Below are 20,577 nucleotides of genomic sequence, written 5' to 3'. Positions count from 1 at the left end.
ATTCTCATCCAATTTCAACAAATAAGGTCTTAAATCAGAGCTAAAGAGTACATCCATCGGCTGCTTGTTTTAATTTTCACATATTTTTAAGGATATACAGGGGTGAACACAACTGCTACCTTAATTATTTTGCTTACTGTATATTGCATCATCTAGTATTTGGGTTTGAGGAGATGGCAACCAGCTAGCAATCATCAGGAACTATGCTGGTGTATTAGTTTGTTATCTGAACCATATCATTATGGACAGGCTTCCTTCCTTTAACCTTCATTGTTTTGTAATGGGATCCAGAATCATTTTGAACTTGAATTTAGAATGAGGTTATAATTATGTTGACCCTCACTCTTGCTTGATGCACATTTACATTTCTGGTGTAGTTTTTTTTTTTTTTGGGGGAGGGTTGTTTAGCACTTCATTTGCTCATGGGTGCATAAATGTCCAAACATTCACATTCGAGTTGTGGAAGATTAAGAATAAAAAATATGTTGGATGATGTTGGTTCTTTTACAAGGCAAAAAGTAACTTTTCTAGGCATTGTTGACATGGGGCCTTCACCAAAGAAAGTTTTCTATTACCCAACTTTTGAGATTGTTTGTATGTTTGAAGGTGAAAAACTAACCATAGGGTATGCTGTAAGAAAAGAGTGGTATTGTATTCAATCTATGATTGCAGACATACACAGGTGATGAATGCAACCTGCTTGTAGTGCAGGGCGATCTATTCAAAAATTGTATTCATCTAATTGCTATGGTAGTTAAAGGAGGATTTCGTGATCCTAGCATCCTCTTTTTATGACATTTTTCAGTAGATATCCACGAAAAAAGCTTATTTCCAAAATTTCAGTTGATTCCGATTTTGCGTTTGCGAGTTATGCATGATTATGTGTATTACACAGCTCCATAGACAATGTGTTGTAATTTCGTTCTGGTGCACCAGAACGAAATTCAAATTTGCGATATTTTTGCTAAACGAATTAATCTGCAAGAAATATTTGGTACATAAACATCATGTAGCAGAGTATCCAGTGGTGTAAAAATCTCCACTTTTTTTGGGAAAAGTGGGGGGATGAGGCTGTGGATCACAAAATGCCCCTTTAATCTGATTATTACGTAACTTCTACAGGGAATAGCAAATCAAAGTGGCAATGCTAAGAACCTCCAAATGCATTCACACCAAGATACACATTAAGTGAAGTTGAAAGATATTCATGAATTTAGCTAAAACTAGCTATTACCACCTTTTAAAAGACTGGCTATAACTCCAAATATAAATCCTCTAATTACCTCGTAGTATGTTCACACAACCTGAACCTCGGGGACTGAAACCCCAAGCGGCTTGGCATCTTAGAACGTTCAGCTTTCTGTGTGGACATTTACTAGAGTTCCAGTATTCTAATGATAGATAGGAAATCCAAGATAAAGATTTAAAGCCACAGCAGATTTATGCAGGTGTCCGGGGAAAGAGCGGGTATTATAGGACGGATCAACTCCATGGTATGGAATAGGGACACTAGGGTTGACTCGCTTCTATGATGCATATTGGAGATGCTGTAACCTAACTGAGTTCCTGAAGCACAAGTAGGTTACTAACCGCCATTACTTTCCACATAGGAGCATGCAGCGCGATACTGGCGCAACTTCTCTGGATTATATACTAAAGAAACAGAGCCCGAAAGTAGGGCTAGAATAGCACTGTGTGGGGAGGTTAGCATAGCAGTTGCGCTCCAGGAGCACAGTTAGTTGACGATGTCTCAAATATGCATTTTATGATGGCTATAGACATGTGAATATTATAAAACAGTATGTCGTTTCTAGGGCGACATGGAAACAGATATCTTTGAGATGAAAAGGGATAGACATCTTGACCTGTAAAAGTGAAATTTATTGCTGTACGTTAATTTTTGTGTTTATCGTACTCTTCTCAGTTTGCAATATTGTTTTTAATTTTGCACAAAACTGTTTAGTTTGTGTCTTGTTTATTTTAAGTGTACATGTACACATGTATGTAGATAATTTGAAATTACCAAAGTTCAAAAATGAATCAAGAATGTTTGCAATTGATGCAGCGTAAAAAATTCATCTTGCGAAAATTTCTACTTTTTACAGTGGAGCACTGTCATTTCTGTCATAAAATGGGCTATTCCATTTGAAATCAATATACCCACTGTGGAAGACATTACCTTCATCTTCCACACAGGGAGTGTGAATTTCAAATGGGGTTAAAATGTACACTCCCTGTGTGGGAGATTAAGATCATGTCTTCCACAGGGGGTATGGATTTCATCTGGAATAGCCGAGTAGAAACGCTTCCAGGGTTTGCTTGACAAGCTGACAAGGATATAAACTGATCTAGACCAGTGTGTCATTTCTGGTTATTCTGCAATGTAGCATAATTTTACATACATGGTATAAAATATGGAAACTCCTTTTTACTGTCGACTCTGTTGCTAATGTATGTGTACAAAAATCAAAAAAAAATTCATCTTCTAATCCAGATATGAAATATTTCTTCAGTTGACAAAAATGTTTGTACATTAGTTCTCCCACATGCAACGTATATTAAAGCTCAAAACCAAGCAGTGATTTGGTAAAACAGGGTATCCTAAATTCATGAAAATGTTTTAGATTATTTTGAAATTAGCTATAATAATACAAATTTTATTGCAAATGTTTTTTAATTTACATTTTTGACAGTCCTCGAAGTAAACTAGGTAAACTTTATCAATCTAATGATATGTACTTACAGTGTATGTAGCTGGGATGAAAAGCAGACCATCCTTAGAATTTTTCGAATATTATTTTGACCCTGAACAGGGGTTGGGGGCGCTTGCACTTAAGTCGTTTATCACCCGCGTACAAAAAAATAACAAGTAAAATGGTTATATTTTCATGGCTGGGTGTGATACACAAATATCTCGCTTAGGGTGTCGAAAACTGCAGCAAAAAATGGGGGAAAAGGGTACCTTAATTGCACTGATGTTACTCGAAAGGGTAGCTGAACTCAGCTTCAAGATGCCAATTTCAATCAGTTGAAATGAAGGTAAAATTCTGGGTGAAAAAGTACTCAAAATCTACTTAAAAAGTGTGTATTTTTGTTGGTTTTTCTTCAGGCCTCTTGACTGATTGCTACCGGCAGTTTTAATTGTGTTCATTACGACTCATAACAGTAGAATACTTGCTTAGGGTTGGAAAACAACCGCGTAGTACTTACTTCGGGTTCTTTTTAGAATAATGAAAAATACTTGCTTTGGGTACTTTTTAAAAGTTGTTGTAGTCGGGTGATATACAACTTGAAATACAAGTGCTCCCCGCTCCCCAGAACAGGGGAAACATGTTCCAAATTGTAGGGTTGGAAAACAACCATGTAGTACTTGCTTCAGGTTCTTTTTACAATAATGAAAAATACTTGCTTTGGGTACTTTTTAAAAGTCCTTGTATGTGGGTGATATACAACTTGAAATACAAGTGCTCCCCCCTCCCCAGAACAGGGGAAACATGTTCCAAATTGTAGGGTTGGAAAACAACCATGTAGTACTTGCTTCAGGTTCTTTTTACAAATACTTGCTTTGGGTACTTTTTAAAAGTCCTTGTATGTGGGTGATATACAACTTGAAATACAAGTGCTCCCCCCTCCCCAGAACAGGGGAAACATGTTCCATATTGTAGGGTTGGAAAACAACCATGTAGTACTTGCTTCAGGTTCTTTTTTACAATAAGGCCAAAAAAATAATGGTTTGTCTCAAAGCTCACGAGTGGTTTGAAAACAAATGCAAATGCGATTTTTTTTTTTTTTTTTTTTTTTTATTCCGACTTTTTCATGGTATTTGGAGAAAAAATCTGATTTTCACGATTTTTCTGGAAAACTAAAAATCTCACGATTTTACAAATGCGCGCGCGAGCTTTGAGACAAACCTTTTTTTTTTTGGCCTAATGAAAAATACTTGCTTTGGGTACTTTTTAAAAGTCCTTGTATGCGGGTGATATACAACTTGAAACACAAGTGCTCCCCCTCTCCGGAACAGGGGAAACATGTTCCAAATTGTAGGGTTGGAAAACAATCGTGTAGTACTTGCTTCAGGTTCTTTTTACAATAATGAAAAATACTTGCTTTGGGTACTTTTTAAAAGTCCTTGTATCTGGGTGATATACAACTTGAAATGAATACCTGAGTGGAAAAAGGGCCCAACTCCATCAAAACTGTTTTTGAGATATCAAGAAAAACTGAATATTTGGAAAAGTTTTATAGACAGAATGTTTTCATCTTCAGGGATCTTCAATACATGAACAATTGAACATACAATATTACATACATTCAAAATTATATATGATGTTTCCATGGCAACTGTACAAGTCTTAAAACAAACTGGAGTTGGGCCCTTCTTCCACTAATATATTGCATGTGCCAGTTCTGCAAGCAGATGGGTTATAAATAGCTACAGAAAGTTGGTAATTATCCATTAATTGGACAAGTAGAAGCATGTAATATGTTAGCAAGAAAGTTTATTGTAGTGAAAAGCAGATTTCCATGGATGAAAAAAAATCCTCTTTAACCCAATATTTGTGGAAGAAGGGCCCAACTCCATGGAGTTGGGCCTTTCTTCCATGAAAACCATGATTAAGAGTGCATGGAAGACTATTTGGAGAGTGGATTTTGGCTCATCTTTCGCACACAAGGAAGAACAGTCTGCTGGCAATAATATGCTGAGTCTAACTCATTTTTGTAAAAAATTGGAGTTGGGCCCTTCTTCCACTCAGGTATTCAAATATAAGTGCTCCCCTCTCCCCGGAACAGGGGAAACATGTTCCAAATTATACAAGATGCGAGTTGCTTAATGCTCTGTATGCTAGCCATACCCATCAACATAAGAAGTTCTAAATTTTGAGATATTTTCTCAAAATATTAAGAAACTATCTTAAGGGGTACTACACCCTCGATAAAAATGTGTTTATTTTGCATTTTCTCAAAAACTAATATAACACACTGGTAACAAAGGTTATGTATATTGTAGGGGCAAGGAATCTAATAACTACACTGGAATTTCAGTGACCCAAGACAAGCGGTTCGTTATTTATGATAAGAAATAAGGTACCGCTAGGATGGACATCATTTCCTATCATATAAACGGAACCGCTTGTCTTGAGGCACTGAAATTTCAGTGTAGTAATTGGATTCCTTGCCCCAATAATATACATAACTTTTATTACCAGTGTGTTATTAGTTTTTGAGAAAAATGCAAAAATAGTCACAAATTTTCCACAGGGGTGTAGTACCCCCTTAAGAATCACTGAACCAATACTAGGCTTGTTTGTACTCATTTTAATGCATTTTTCATGCAGATTCCATATATAGACATGAAAATTTACAATTCTGAAATTTAAAAAAAAAATTTTAACTTCCGCTTGGAGAGAGTTAAAGTCTGAGCCAAAAAGTGAAAATATATTTGCAATGTGAATCAAACTATTAAAAAGCTGGGTTGATACTAACTAGTATTTAAGAATGCTCAGTTATCCGTTTTGAGTCTTACGGGCAAACATGAAATCATAATATATTATAACCTGTGGAAATACTACACTGTAGCATGAGGCATCATCATTCTGCCTCTAATGATGTACCCTCCCCTATCTCCTTAGAATTCAATCTTAATTTACCGCGGTGAATCATACAAATTATTACATAATGGTACCATTTTGTAACATATTTCATCTATAAATAGGTCAATGCTCACGTTATTCGATGCTAAAATCGCAATCTGAAAAGGATGAAATGGGCTGTTACGTTTTAATTCCATACACCCCCTATTAAAGACATGGCCTTAATCTCTCACACAGGGGGATGTAGATTTCAAACGGAGTCACCACATTGAGGTAACCCCATTTGAAATTCACACTCCCTGTTTGGAAGATTGAGGTGATGTCTTCTGTATTGGGGGCGGATGGATTTCATCTGGAATAGCCCAATGTAGCTAGTGTTTCAGGCAGCTTGTATCAAGTATCCGTCTTCCAACGGTGCTATAGTCTCATTCGCAGTACACAGTTTTTGCATTGCATTACTCGTCTATACTAATTTTTTTTCTGTCTGAAGAATTTTCGGAGCTAGTTTTGTGGCAATAAACAGGTGGATCTGTAGGCTGTTCAAGTTGAAATCCATACACCCCCTGTGGAAGACATGACCTTAGTCTTTCACACAGGGAGTGTGAATTATGGACGGGTTACCTGAATGGGTGACTACATTTGAAATCTACACCCCCCTGTGTGGGAGATTGAGGTTGGGTCTTCCATAGGAGGTGTATGGATTTCAACTGGAATAGCCCGATGGTATGTGCAATGTTTATGCCGTGGAGGAATATGAAGTTTATTTAATAGGACTGCATTTTTGATGATAGAGATTTTTCAACATAAAATTGTTCAAATGATTGATATATATTCCCAGTGGTTAAATTGTCAAATTATACTGGCTATTATATCTGCTAAATTGTTATTCAAGTTATAAATAATAGGAAAAGATAGCTTCCTTGCCATTGCTGACTGCACCAAATATTAAAGGTGGGCCCAAGTGTGGTCTTTGGGGGATGAGTTGAAACCCCCAAATGATTGATTTGCTTGTTCAACCTCCCTCCCCCCAAAATAAATAAATAAAATTCCATCCCCCTAAAACCAACCCCACCCAAATTTCAACCTTCCCTTACTTCCCTCCCCCCCCCAAAAAGTGTAAAATTAACAATTTAATCCAGGTAAACACACAATTGGGGAAAAATAGTTGGGTGAAAAAAGTGTACAATTTTTGTGCTTTGCACGCAATTATCTCTGTAACACCGGACCAAAATGATTCCCTCCAGGAAATATTTTGTCCCCACTGACAACTGACATTGTAAAATACTTGGATCCTACAAAAATGGATGAAGGGATATCTTCTGCGCTTTTCTAATATCCTTTTTAAAATGTCCGGCCCAGACCAAGGTGTAGAACGTCTAAATGCGTATTCCAAAAATGCAAAAACAATTTTAATTTTATGGTGTTTCGGTTTGGCAAATTGCTGTATACGAGATGACAAAAATAGAAATAAAAAAATTAATTGTACCTAAAAATTAGTGGCAGTGGAGGTCATTGTCACCCTTGTGTTACAAATTCTGATTTTAAAAACATGAAAGGCTGGCAAGTGCTAAGTATATTGAACTATCAGTCCTGTGAATATGATGATGACGCCAACCTAAATCGTAATTGAAAAGAGTGTTGTATGTTTTTGACGTATGCATATTGTTTGAGTATATTTGATAAAACAATTTCAGGCTTTATTATGTATCTATTATTATATTTTCTATTATATTATATAAACACACGTATGCAAGATACATTCCCAGAGTATAAAAAATTGAAGAGGCTCTTAAATTCTCATTTATTATTGATGCAGTTAAAACTTGTGTGTGCTTGAAAAGCTGTGAATATATTCCATGCAGATATGGAAGTGTGTTTTTCGCCTTTGTATTTTATTTATGAATAAATCTAAAAGAAGATTTGCCATTATGGAAGAGTTCAATTTTCAAGTGAAACTCATCAATTTGATCTGTAAATAGAATATGGTTGACTTTAAGTTGACAGTGCAGTTTGCTGAAATGTAAAAGGAGTGCTCAATTACAGAATTGGCCCTAACATTAAAAAAATTATTAAAAAATGCAATGGTTTATAGTATGCTACGCAGAGCACACACAAGCCTCAGCACACACATACATAATGTTGTTGTGTTGACCACTACGGCCTCGCATCATTCCATAACCCATTTAACAACAACTCGGGGACTTTGCTGCGGGTCAGTTTTGTACTGGTTACAAGAAGACAATTAACAGTTGAGTTTCTTGTTCATGGGAATTTCAAGCTAACTCAATTTTTCCACGGAGAGACCAGGGTTCAACCTCTCACACCATAGTTGAACACCTTATCGATTGAGCTAACTTGTCTATCTCTTTAAGGGCTTTTCCCCCTAGTTTATATTATTGTTCAGGGCATGTGTGCACCATGGTGCCCCTGTTTTGATGAATGTATGCAGTGGTGTAGTGTGGGTCATCATATGGGGGGGGGGGGGGCCCCGACCATGATTTAGGAGCACCGAGGCTGATTGGGGGGCACAAGCCGTTTTTGCAAAGTTTTTTAGCTACATGACAAATGTGACAGCTCTTGCATGAAAGCAAAAATGAGCATATAACATACTCTCGCATATTATAGTTTGCTAATGTCACCAAGTCACTGTTTATTCTGTGTTGATCATCTATTGTATGATGCATTCAGCTGCTGTCCTGTGAACCTTGTTCACTTTAATAAATCAGCTCCTCATTAAACATAGCTGATTTGCATGATTTGAAACTCTAGCACCTTAAACGCACACAACTCGCTATAAATAGACACTGCCTTTTATTTACAAAGAAGCGAGCGATTTCCATCGTGCTAAGTATATTCTTGAGTCAATCCAGGGTGGTGTTACTTGGTCCTTGATCACAGCAGAGATGCATGCATTCCCATCATGCATTGCTAAGTATATTCCTGAGTCAATCCAGGGTGGTGTTACTTGGTCCTTGATCACAGCAGAGAAGCATGTATTCCCATCATGCATTGCTAAGTATATTCCTGAGTCAATCCAGGGTGGTGTTACTTGGTCCTTGATCACAGCAAATAAACATACATTCCCATCATGCAATGCATTGCTAAGTATATTCCTGAGTCAATCCAGGGTGGTGTTACTTGGTCCTTGATCACAGCAGAGATGCATGCATTCCCATCATGCATTGCTAAGTATATTCCTGAGTCAATCCAGGGTGGTGTTCCTTGGTCCTTGATCACAGCAGGTAAGCTTGCTTTCCCATCATGCATTGTTAAGTATATTCCTGAGTCAATCCAGGGTGGTGTAACTTGGTCCTTGATCACAGCAGGTAAGCATGCTTTCCCATCATGCATTGCTAAGTATATTCCTGAGTCAATCCAGGGTGGTGTTACTTGGTCCTTGATCACAGCAGATAAACATACATTCCCATCATGCATTGCTAAATGTATTCCTGATTCAATTTAATATATTCTATATCTTCGAGAAAAAGGTGAGCTAGCTTGAAACTCTCCCTGGTAAGGAACATTTGCTAATTGTCCTGGTATACAGGCTGGAAAGTCAGGAGCTAATCCTGGCTGCATTGGTTATTATATATAGGCTGACCAGGGTTCTTGCATTAAGGTGGGACAGGTGTAATTAGATAGGCCAAAATCATCATTTCATCAAAAATTAGTTTTTGTCATTTTAGACACATTAATGTATGTAGTTTTCATAACATAAAAAAAAATCTGGAAAAATTATGCAAATTGTATAAAAAACATGCTAATTACAACAAAAATCTTATTATTTTCTTTGTTTACGAACCCGTTGCATGACGTTTTTTACGCATTTCATTTTTTCAGCAAATATTGAATTTTGAACAAATGTGGAGCCGCTATAGAATGTCCTATGAGGCCCATTGAGGTATCAAAATAAAGCTTATTTAATTATCTAGGGCATGGACCTAAATTAAAGTAAATTCAAAATACCTGAAATTGTGATTTTGGTACATTTTCAAAATTGCATTCACCTGAAATTGGAAAATCCAGTGGGGTAACCCTACCTAACCTTGTATGTAACCAGAAGTAGGTCCATGCTCTAGATCTTTCAAAGAGCTTTAATTTGACACCTCAATGTACTTCATAGGACATTGCATAGTGGCTCCACATTTTTTTGAAAATTGGCCAATTTACGCTAATTAATTATGCAAATTAGCTAATTAATATGCATAAAATATGTAATTAAGTATGTAATGTGTATTTCAGCATATACTTGTTTCATATACTAAGTAAGGGTTTCCTAGTATGTTTCCACTAGAAAAAGTGTCAATTCCACCTGTCCCACCTTAATGATGCTAAATGGTTTACACTGTGTCTTGACCCCTAGTGGTCAATGAATTTCTGTGAAGCACAATATAAATAATCTTATGTAATTATGCTCTGGCCGCTTTTTTTTTTTTTAATTTGAAGCAATGCACTATGGGAAGGTTTGATTATGTGTTGTGGTCCTTGATGAAATGTTATACATGATGTGAAGTGATATGCACTCTTTAACACATATCCTGTTTTATCAAAATGTCAACAGCTGACTGTGCTGGAAAAGCGCAATATTCTCTTGGTATACGCGATTTCATGGAATGTGCAGGGTGTTGCTCCGATATGAATATGTTATAGTGAAACTTAACACAGTTGTAGTTCTCTGTGAGGATGGATGCTCTTATCAGTGTTACTTCTAACACTGACATTTTGAGGTACCATCCAGGTTGTTGGTTGCTTAGTAAAACTAAATCACCAGTGCAAAAGTCATGTGTTTTGTCGAGATAAATCACAATCACATTCAGTTAAAAGGGCATTTCGTGATCCACAGCCTTATCCCCCCACTTTTCTCCAAAAAAGTTGAGATATTTATACATGTACCACTGGAAACTCCTGGCTACACAATGTTTATGTACATTGTACCAACAATTTCTTGCAGATTAATTCGTTTAGTAAAAATATCGTCAAATTTTAATCGAAATTACAACAGTGGCCTATGGAGCAGTTAATACACATAATTATAAATGCATAACTCGCAAATGCAAAATCCGAATCAACTGAAATTTTGGGAATAAGCTTTTTTCGTGGATATCTACTGAAAAATGTCATAAAAAGAAGATGCTAGGATCACGAAATCCTTCTTTAAGTAAATGATTTATATTATAGGACATAATTTACCACTAAATTTGAAGAACAATGTACTCATGTATCCTAGTAGCTAATCAGAAGAGAGCCATTAGAATAATATGGCCCTGGTGTGATGAAAATGTCTCATAGCACTTTGCCTACTTACTTTTCATGTACACACAGTGTTTTTGTACACACATATGTTCTTGTTGGTGTTGGAAGCATTTGCATTGTTCACATTGGGTCCATAGTTGGGAATTATTTAAGAGGGGGTTAGTTTTTTTTAAAGGTGGACCTTTTTGTGTGGATTTTTGAAAAAGTGGATTCTGGGCAATTATTTGTAGATTCAGTGGTTAGTTAAGGTGATATTGGGTCAATTTTTAGTGATATGACAGAATTTTAGCGACTTGGATGGAATAGATTTGAGGGGAATTTTATGTGATTTTTAAGCGTGCCCATCCCTGGGCCTGGCTCACATTTTTTTTCTTATTTTTACTATTTTAGTGACAATTTGCTCTGAAAATAGCATAAAAAATATCTTTCTTGTGTATTTTATATATACACCATTGCCCCTCCCTGGACGCTCCGGACATGGGGGCCACTTTTTCCTAACATTTACTATTTTTTCGGGCTTGCATCGTTTATTTCCGATCCTCGCATATATTAATTTGTGTCTTGCACTGTCTTACGCCCTGCCAGGGTGAAGCATATAGGCCGCCTCGTTCTTCATTATTTAATATTATATAATTGGCCGCTGAGACACAATGAGAGAGTTATCATGGGAACTTAAGTTGAGATTGCCCGAGTACCAACTGTGAACTCAGGTAGTACAGTGGTAACACTCTGGACCGGTAATCCAGCGACAAGGGTTCAATCCCCGCTGAGACCTGATTTTTCTCTCTCTCAAAATTTTCTTGCTCGAGCCCCAATCTGGTCATTTACTATTTTAGTGACAATGTGTTCTGAAAATAGCCAAAAACAATTCTTTCTTGTGTATTAATTACGTTAAAAATATTGTGAATTATTTTTTGCTTGAGTAATGAGACAAATCGATTCACTTTTGCTGAAATGTCAATGTACTAAGCTCTAAAATATGCTCATCTCTCAAGTCACAGTTCCTTAACCCCAGTACGCCCTATAAGTACATAGAATGACCTTTGTAAGCATTAGGTATGAAACTCATGCACCACAACTTGAGGTCAATTTTGAGCTGTGACTGTTGAGTTGAGGTTCAACTGAACCATGCCATTGAGGCTGAGACCATTTTGGTACATATTAATGCTTGCCGAATGAACTTGCCCCTGCAGGGCTTGTGCATAAAATGGGCTATTCCAGTTGAAATCCATACACCCCCATGGAAGACATGATCTTAATCTCCCACACAGTGGGTGTAGATTTCAAATGGAGTCACCCATTTAGGTAACCCCATTTGAAATTCACACTCCCTCTGTGGAAGATTAAGGTCATGTCTTGTATAGGGGGGTGTATGGATTTCATCTGGAAGAACGTATTAGAGGCATCAACATCTCAGCGCCTGTGTATTGATTTGTCTAATTCCACTCTCAACAAGTAATACACAGTATTTAATCTATAATTGTTGAATTTCAAAGTACCTTGCCAAAACAACCTACATTTGAAGACTTGCAATCGAGCCTGTAGCAGGCACTAGGATCCACAACATGCTCATCTAGCAGGGCACAGTTCTTTAACCCCAATACATTTGCACATTCATTGAATGACCTTTGAAAATTTGAGTACAAAAACTCATACTCTGCAACTTGAGGTCATATTTTGCATTATTATTGTTTAATTGAGGTTATTGGACTATGCCATTGAGTTGAGGCCGTTGTGGTCCATAGTGAGGCATTATTCAGGGGCAGATTTTTTAAGTGGGCTTCAAGGCATCAGTATTAGGGAGTATCAACCCCTTGCTTGTAATTGGTCTGATTCAGAACTGTTAAAATTATAATTTGTAATAATTATTGTTATAAATTTCCCATGCCTGACCCCAACCTCATGATTAATATTGAACCATTTGAATGTGGTTCATTCATAGCACTATTGAACCATTGAATGTGCTTCTCTCATAGAACCATTGAATGAGGTTTTCTCATAGAACCATTGAATGAGGTTCTCTCATAGAACCATTGAATGAGGTTCTCTCATAGAACCATTGAATGTGGTTCTCTCATAGAACCATTGAATATGGTTCTCTCATAGAACCATTGAATGGGGTTCTTTCATAGAACCATTGAATGGGGTTCTTTCATAGAACCATTGAATGAGGTTCTCTCATAGAACCATTGAATGAGGTTCTCTCATAGAACCATTGAATGTGGTTCTCTCATAGAACCATTGAATGTAGTTCTCTCATAGAACCATTGAATGTAGTTCTCTCATAGAACCATTGAATGAGGTTCTCTCATAGAACCATTGAATGAGGTTCTCTCATAGAACCATTGAATGAGGTTCTCTCATAGAATCATTGAATGAGGTTCTCTCATAGAACCATTGAATGTGGTTCTCTCATAGAACCATTGAATGAGGTTCTCTCAGAACCATTGAATGTGGTTTTCTCAGAACCATTGAATGTAGTTCTCTCATAGAACCATTGAATGAGGTTCTCTCATAGAACCATTGAATGAGGTTCTCTCACGGAACCATTGAATGAGGTTGTCTCACAGAACCATTGAATGTAGTTCTCTCATAGAACCATTGTATGAGGTTCTCTCATAGAACCATTGAATGTGCTTCTCTCGCATAACCATTGAATGTGGTTCTCTCATAGAACCATTGAATGAGGTTCTCTCATAGAACCATTGAATGAGGTTCTCTCGCAGAACCATTGAATGAGGTTCTCTCCTAGAACCATTGAATGAGGTTCTCTCATAGAACCATTGAATGAGGTTCTCTCATAGAACCATTGAATGTAGTTCTATCATAGAACTTGTTAAATTGAATTATGAGGAAAATAGGAGTTCATGATCAGGGAAGGTTTTTATGGTATGATAACACAGTTAGAGCGTAGAATATAATGGATCAAATATACTGAAGCCAAGCCTGTACAAATGGGGAGTGTGAGGAGCAGCCCTCCCTAAAAAAATCTGCCCCACAAAAAAATCAGTCCAAATGTCTAAGAAGGTCGAATTAGAAACTAAAATTAACAAATGGACCACTCTTTCATGTTTTATGTTCAAAGTAGCTCCAAATGATAAATTTTAGAGGATAAAATCCACTATTTTTGCATGCAAATTATTTTTGTTCTTGTTTTTGAGGGAAAAGGTTCATATTTTGGAAATTCACACCCCCACAAGAAACCCCTGTGTATGGGCCTGAATGTTGGTGCCCGTTGCAATACTTATTTAAATCCTTCAAAAAGTCAAATGACACACATAAGTGACTTTTACTGAATGCCATAAAGACCATTACTGATGAGATTTCAGCGATAAATCCATGATTAACAATATCTAGGTATATGATATGTATATCCACAGCTGGCCTTGTGCCATCATAACTGGTCATGTTTTTTATACTGGGACCCTAAAAAAGGTGGTGCTGTCACATTTTGCTAAATCATTTTGTCTACTTATTCCTATATTTTTGCTAAAATTCATCATGAACAAATGGTTTTGGTCTTATTTTGAAGATAAATTATTAATCTAATGAATTAATAACAAATACAATTAAACAAATGTATTAATTAATTACAACAGCTTAATTAAGTTAATTAGTCAGGGGTGGTGCGGAAGTGGAGGAGCCGGGCGGAGGAGCTCTGTGTAATTCCAATGGGAAGTTGATGTTCATTAATAAAATTTATGCACTTTGGTGCCTAGTAGAAGTAAAAATGCATTTTGCATAATGTTAATCTTATTTTGTAACTTTCTATAACTATAATTGCCTAGTTAATCTTAATGAACTTAGTAATTAAGGATTTAACAAGCTTTTAATTAATGCAGTGGAATGTGGGTCATACAATACAATGGGCTGTAATTTTGCATGCATGCATATGAAATAAATTTCAATATTGTTTTATCTTTGAAATATGAAATAAATCTTCTAAAAGGAGATTATTACAGTCAAAGGATTTAATCTGATGACATATTGATCTCTGGTTATTGTTAAATAGTTTATTGATGTAGGCTAATTGTACATGTATTGTACATGTACATTTGTTACTAATTATTCACTGAATATTGATTTTTGGAACACCCTATATAGGAATTGGATATTTAAATTTGATATTATAGCAATTCTGTAAACTATTTTGAATATATCTTCCAAATTTAATGGCACTCAGGGAAATTTTACATAAATTAAAAAAAATAATTTACAACTTTTTGTCACACCCTGTATAACACAATGGGCTTAACAAATATAGTGCAAACTATACATTTAATGAAAGGACTAACTGTGTACATTCCAAATATCAAGTTCATTTTCCAATTTAATATACTATGTAGAAATATTGGGGCGGTAAAGAAATTTATTTTTTTCGGTATTTTTCAATGGAATCACCCTGTATATTTTTTGGTACACCCTGTATATCCATTCAAACTTTACAGATTTGCAATCATGACAATATATGCTTTCTAAAAATGTATACTTTTACTAGTTTGGGTGAAAACTTTTTGAAATATAATCAGAAATACAAAAAAGGAGTTGATTTTTGACAAATTGCAAGATGTGACACAATTGGGTCCCACCTCAAAAAACATGACCAACTGATAATAAAAAAAAGCGGCTGCAACATATGAGTTTTGTAATTATCCATTCCATATTTTATAGGTCAATGTACTTCAACTTCAAGGTAATATTTTCCAGGAATCACTGGATTATTATTTGTGTATAAATCCAATCATCAATCTCATTTTTGCTGAAACATGAAATGGTATCAGCCTATATTAGTGTATGTTACTTACTAACTTACTTACTTACTTACTTAGGGGCTGTGCAATAATTATCAGCCCCCCGGGGGGGTAAAATTTCCTAACGGCTCGCCAAAATCGCTTGCCCCCCTCTCGGCCCGCCAAAAATCGCTTGCCCCCCTCTCGGCCCGCCAAAAATTCTTTGCCCCCCCCCTTGAACATGCCAAATTTTGGGATCCCAAATTCCAAACTTTAAATGGTCTAGATGTATGTTGCGGGCGCTGCGTGGAGGCAATTTTTCATATGTATGCGTTTCCGTGCCGTTTTCCTAAGCCTTTTTAAAGCATTTTATTAAAAAGGTGCCCGTGAATCGTGCCAAAAATCGCTTGCCCCCCCTCTCGGCTTGCCAAAAATTGCTTGCCCCCCTTTCGTCTCGCCAAAAATTTCTTGCCCCCCCAATTTTACCCTCCCCAGGGCTCATAATTATTGCACAGCCCCTTACCAACCTTTTGGTCCGAAATTGACATATCTTTAAATGCCACAAAGGTATGAACCCCCAAGTGGTGTCAAAGAAAGAGGAAAATGTAAAGAATATAATAAAAATATTTTCCCACCTAGGGGTGGCACTCATAATAAGCCCTGGGTCAATATTCATATGGGTCATTTTCATATCTCAAAATGCCAAGAAGGTATGAACCCCAAGTGGTGTCACATGAAGGAGAACAAAGTAAAGAATATAATAAAAATAATTCCCCACCATATTTTTTTTCGTGTTTTGATTAGGACAAGGATTTACCGACATTGAAGGATAATGACTTTGTCAATGACAATGTGAAGTTAAGGATAGGAGCCGAGGCCAAAGACACACTGATGAAGAGACTCAAATTTGATACAGATGTAAGTACATGGGTTATGAGTTTGGCAGAATGCCGAATATCGATTTGCCAAATATCGATTCGTCTCTTTGTTAACTAAACCTGTATGCTGCCCTCTTTCACTCACTTATCAAGCTAAATCACCGTTAAATAATCATGCTGTCCTCTCATGCTGGCAAGAGAATTCAAACGTAACATGAATTTAACAAAGAGGCAAAATCGATATTTGGCACAAATTGTCAAGTCAAACTCATAATGACAATCAGACATGTAGGAGTTTATTTAATGTTAACATTGTTTGTTTTTGTATAGTTTTTTTGTCAAACTATGCAAAATACTTTTGTGAGACAACATATAAAAATTACCAATTTGATTATAAGAATTCCTAGAGAAAAGGTACTGTATCTTATGTGGCACTGGGAGAGTGAGTTGGCGGCAGTGATTGTTCCCTCGCCTTGCACCACTTGAGTCCCGGGTTCAAGCAACCGACCTAGTTGATGCGATCTGATTCTGATGATTCACCAATGGCAGCAAAATTACAGTGCTTTGAATCCTCTGAAAAAATGCGCTATATACATCCAAAAAATTTATTTTTAGTTTACTTACTAGACATTAACACTCTGTGTTTGTTTATTTATTTGTGCAGTTTCTTGCAGAACTGAAACTAATGGACTACAGTCTGCTCGTCGGTATCCATGACAGTGAGCGCTACGAGCAGGAGCAACAGGAAAACGAGACAACCGAAGCCAATGGCATAGACGATGATGAAGGATCCGGAAGCGGTGGGGAGGTGCTCACTCCACCTGATAGCCCGTCACCGAGGGGGCATCTTTTATCGAGTGGAGAGTATGATGAATTTGATTTTGGGTGCAATGTGTATGCTGTGAGATGCACAGAAGGTGAGAAAGCTGTCCTGAAAAAAATGTTAATTTTCTCGGAAAATTGGGACAAATATTTTTACAAAGATTACAACATTTGCCATTATTTCTTCTGAATTGCTTTACTTGGGAAAATGCCTAAATTTTAAATTTCCAAATGAGTAGCTGACAAACTGACTAGATTCCAAGCCTATTGAGCCATGTAAAATAGTACATTCATCTAGCCAAATTTAGAATTTGTTACTTTTCTTATTTGAACTAGTGGATGAGCCCGTTATACTGGCGGTGCAGCACTGTTTGTTGAACAATTTTTGAAATATGTACCGTAACTTTTTGCATTTCCTGTCAAACCTACTCTGAAAACCCCTGCTCTGCCAAGCCTACTCAGTTATCATCCAATTTGCCTTATCCATGGGATGAAGGATGTGGTAGCACTGCTGATCCTCCCCCTTAAAAGTTGCCTTCCCCCTTCCTCGACACTCACCCTCCCACCGCTGAAAAAGTCCTGACTATGCCATTGATCTGGGAGGGTGATAGTACATAAAGTTTGTTTGGCTTATAATAAGCAAAAATTATTAATTTTTTGTTACTGCACGAGTCAATTAAAGTCCCAACTCGCATTCAAATAAAAATTCACATAAGCGTGCGGCAGTCACACATTAGGCCAACAAAAAAATATTGTTGTGTTGCCCTCAACCGTCCTACCCTAAATCCTAAAAAATCAGGGTTAAATTTTTTTTTTTTTTTTTTTTTTTTTGAATGATGATTTTTACAGATTTGTTCAAAAACCCAATGTTTTTCACTTAAAATTAATATTTTATTGTAAGACTAGTCTTTAATTGTTGTCTAACAGGTATCCAGAAGTCAAAATTGACAAATTTCCCTAATTGAACAAGCATTATTTAATATTTGAGGGATTTTAAAAACTCAAGGTTCAAAAAAAAAATAAATAAATAAATAAATAATAATCCGACCGTCCTACCCAAATTTCCCATTTTTCCACTTGAGGGCAACACAACAATATTTTTTTTTTTTGGCCTTACGCAATGCACAAGTAGCGTGCATACCATTCTGTATCAGTACACAGTGTTATGAATCTTATTTTTCGCCCATTATAAGCCAAACAAACTTTAGGAAGATGTAGTAACTTTCACTTAACTTAGGTGAGCCTCGTAGTAAGACTACAATTAGTGTGTAAATTTCAACACACCAGCAATGTAAACACATCAAAAGAAATAAGTCCCCCTCTGAAAATTTTGTCATAAAATCGTAAAGTAAAACTTTGTACCAATAAAACTTACTTAGAAATAATTATGTGATTGTTTACTAAGTGTTTTGTGAAAATGAAAGATGTCCATGACTTCATGGCTGAATGAACCCAAATTGAAGACAAAAACTGCCCTTTCCAAAAGTCACAAAGTAGGCCTATGCTTCGTATTGGGACAAGGAATGGAACTGGCCATCTTACAACTCACTGTGCTGAACTCTGCACCAAGGTGATTTGCATGGCTGAATGATCAAGAATCGATACACATTACAGTAAATGTTCACTTGGTGAGGATTTTAAACTGCACTCAAACACATGGGGTTTTCCATTAGTAACAAGCCATGAATCAACTTTTGTGACAAGCATAGGCCTACTTTGTGACTTTTGAAAAGGGCAGTTTTTGCCTTCAATTTAGGCTCATTCCGCCCTGAAGTCATGGAAATCTCTCATTTTCACACAGCACTTAGTAAACAGTCATATAATTATTTCAAAGTTAGTTTTATTGGTACAAAACGAAACCTTACAATGTTATGACGACATGTTCAGAGGGGGACTTATTTCTTTTGATGTGTTTAGTTATCCCTTTATGTATAAGAGACTATTAGTTACCTCTGATCTTCATTAACCCCTCTGTCCTTTTCTTTCTGCCTAGATTCGCCGAAGGCTGAGATATACTTTATGGCACTTATAGACATTCTTACGCATTGGGGGGCAAAGAAGAAAGCAGCACAAGCTGCCAAAACAGTCAAACATGGGGTAAGTTGATTGCGTAGGCAATATTTAATTTGAGAAAAAAGGGTTTTGAATGACATAAAAAATATCAGATAATTCACTGACCATTCAATGAAGGCTGTAAATAACATGCAGGGAAATCGGAGCATCTTCCTTTAAAAATCATGTTATGGTTTGACATATCAGTCTCATTTCAGTCTATAATTACAAAACCTAATGCAGCATGTTATCATTAACTTCATAATCAGCATACCTCCAACCATGCATCATTGGGCAAATAAAAATGTTATGTTGCCCTAAAATGGCAAAAATCAGTTTAACCTTTAAAATCATGTTGTAGATTTGACATGTGACCCTCATTGGGCTGTTCCAGTTGAAATCCTTACACCCCAAATGGAAGACATGACCATAATCTCCCACACAGAGAGTGTGAATTTCAAATGGAGTTAACCTGAATGAGTGAATCCATTTGAAAACTACATCCCCTGTGTGGAAGATTAAGACATGTGTCTTCCATGGGGTGTATGAATTTCAAGTGGAATAGCCCATTTCAGATTACCAAACCTAATGAAGCATTTTAACATTATAAAGTTTTGAATTAAATCCTTTACTGGAACTTACTTTTACAACTTGCTATGTTGCACCTGATACCATCAGACTTCATCAGGCAGCTGACCCGCTGGGCTGGTTATATCACACTTGAAGACGACTAGGGATCTTCTTGATGGGCTGGTCCCATACTTGAGATAAGTTGTGTCTCAGCCCCCCTTTCTTGATTAGTGACGCCTGCTCTACTCTCTCCCAAGAAAGGGGGACTGATATGAGACACAACTTACATCACACATGGGACCGGACCATCAAGAAGATCCCTAATCGTCTTCAAGTATCATATGACTAACCCAGTGGGTCAGCTGCCTGATGAAGTCTGATGATATCAGACGTAATGTAGCAAGTTGTAAAAAGTAAGTTCCATGACTGAAAATATTCACTATTTTATTTTAACATTAATGTTCATATTGATCATACATTCAATGATGCATTATTAAACAGATTCTGATTCTGATTTTTATGGTACATGGAATGATCTTTTGGTCAGGGCCAATGTAGGTAGGAGGGTATGGAATTAGAGGGCAAATGTCATATGGGACACGAGAAATTGAGATATCATAAAGGCAAAAAAAGTATTGAGTAAAAAACAATAAATACCTAAGAAAATACATATCACAGAAC

General features: G+C 36.6%; 1 protein-coding gene across 1 annotated transcript in view; it reads left to right on the top strand.

The window, feature by feature from the left end:
• Nucleotides 1-20,577, top strand: part of LOC140159388 (phosphatidylinositol 5-phosphate 4-kinase type-2 beta-like) — a 72,983-nt gene that overhangs the window by 49,446 nt on the left and 2,960 nt on the right. The window contains exons 4-6 of the mRNA XM_072182845.1: nt 16,379-16,492; nt 17,117-17,369; nt 19,268-19,371. Coding sequence (XP_072038946.1) covers nt 16,379-16,492; nt 17,117-17,369; nt 19,268-19,371 — 471 coding nt within the window. The remainder of the gene's footprint in view (nt 1-16,378; nt 16,493-17,116; nt 17,370-19,267; nt 19,372-20,577) is intronic.

Source organism: Amphiura filiformis, chromosome 8 (assembly GCF_039555335.1).
Source record: "Amphiura filiformis chromosome 8, Afil_fr2py, whole genome shotgun sequence".
NCBI lineage: Eukaryota > Metazoa > Echinodermata > Ophiuroidea > Amphilepidida > Amphiuridae > Amphiura > Amphiura filiformis.
Note: the sequence above shows the minus strand (reverse complement) of the source record. Positions and strands in the feature narration are given on the sequence as shown.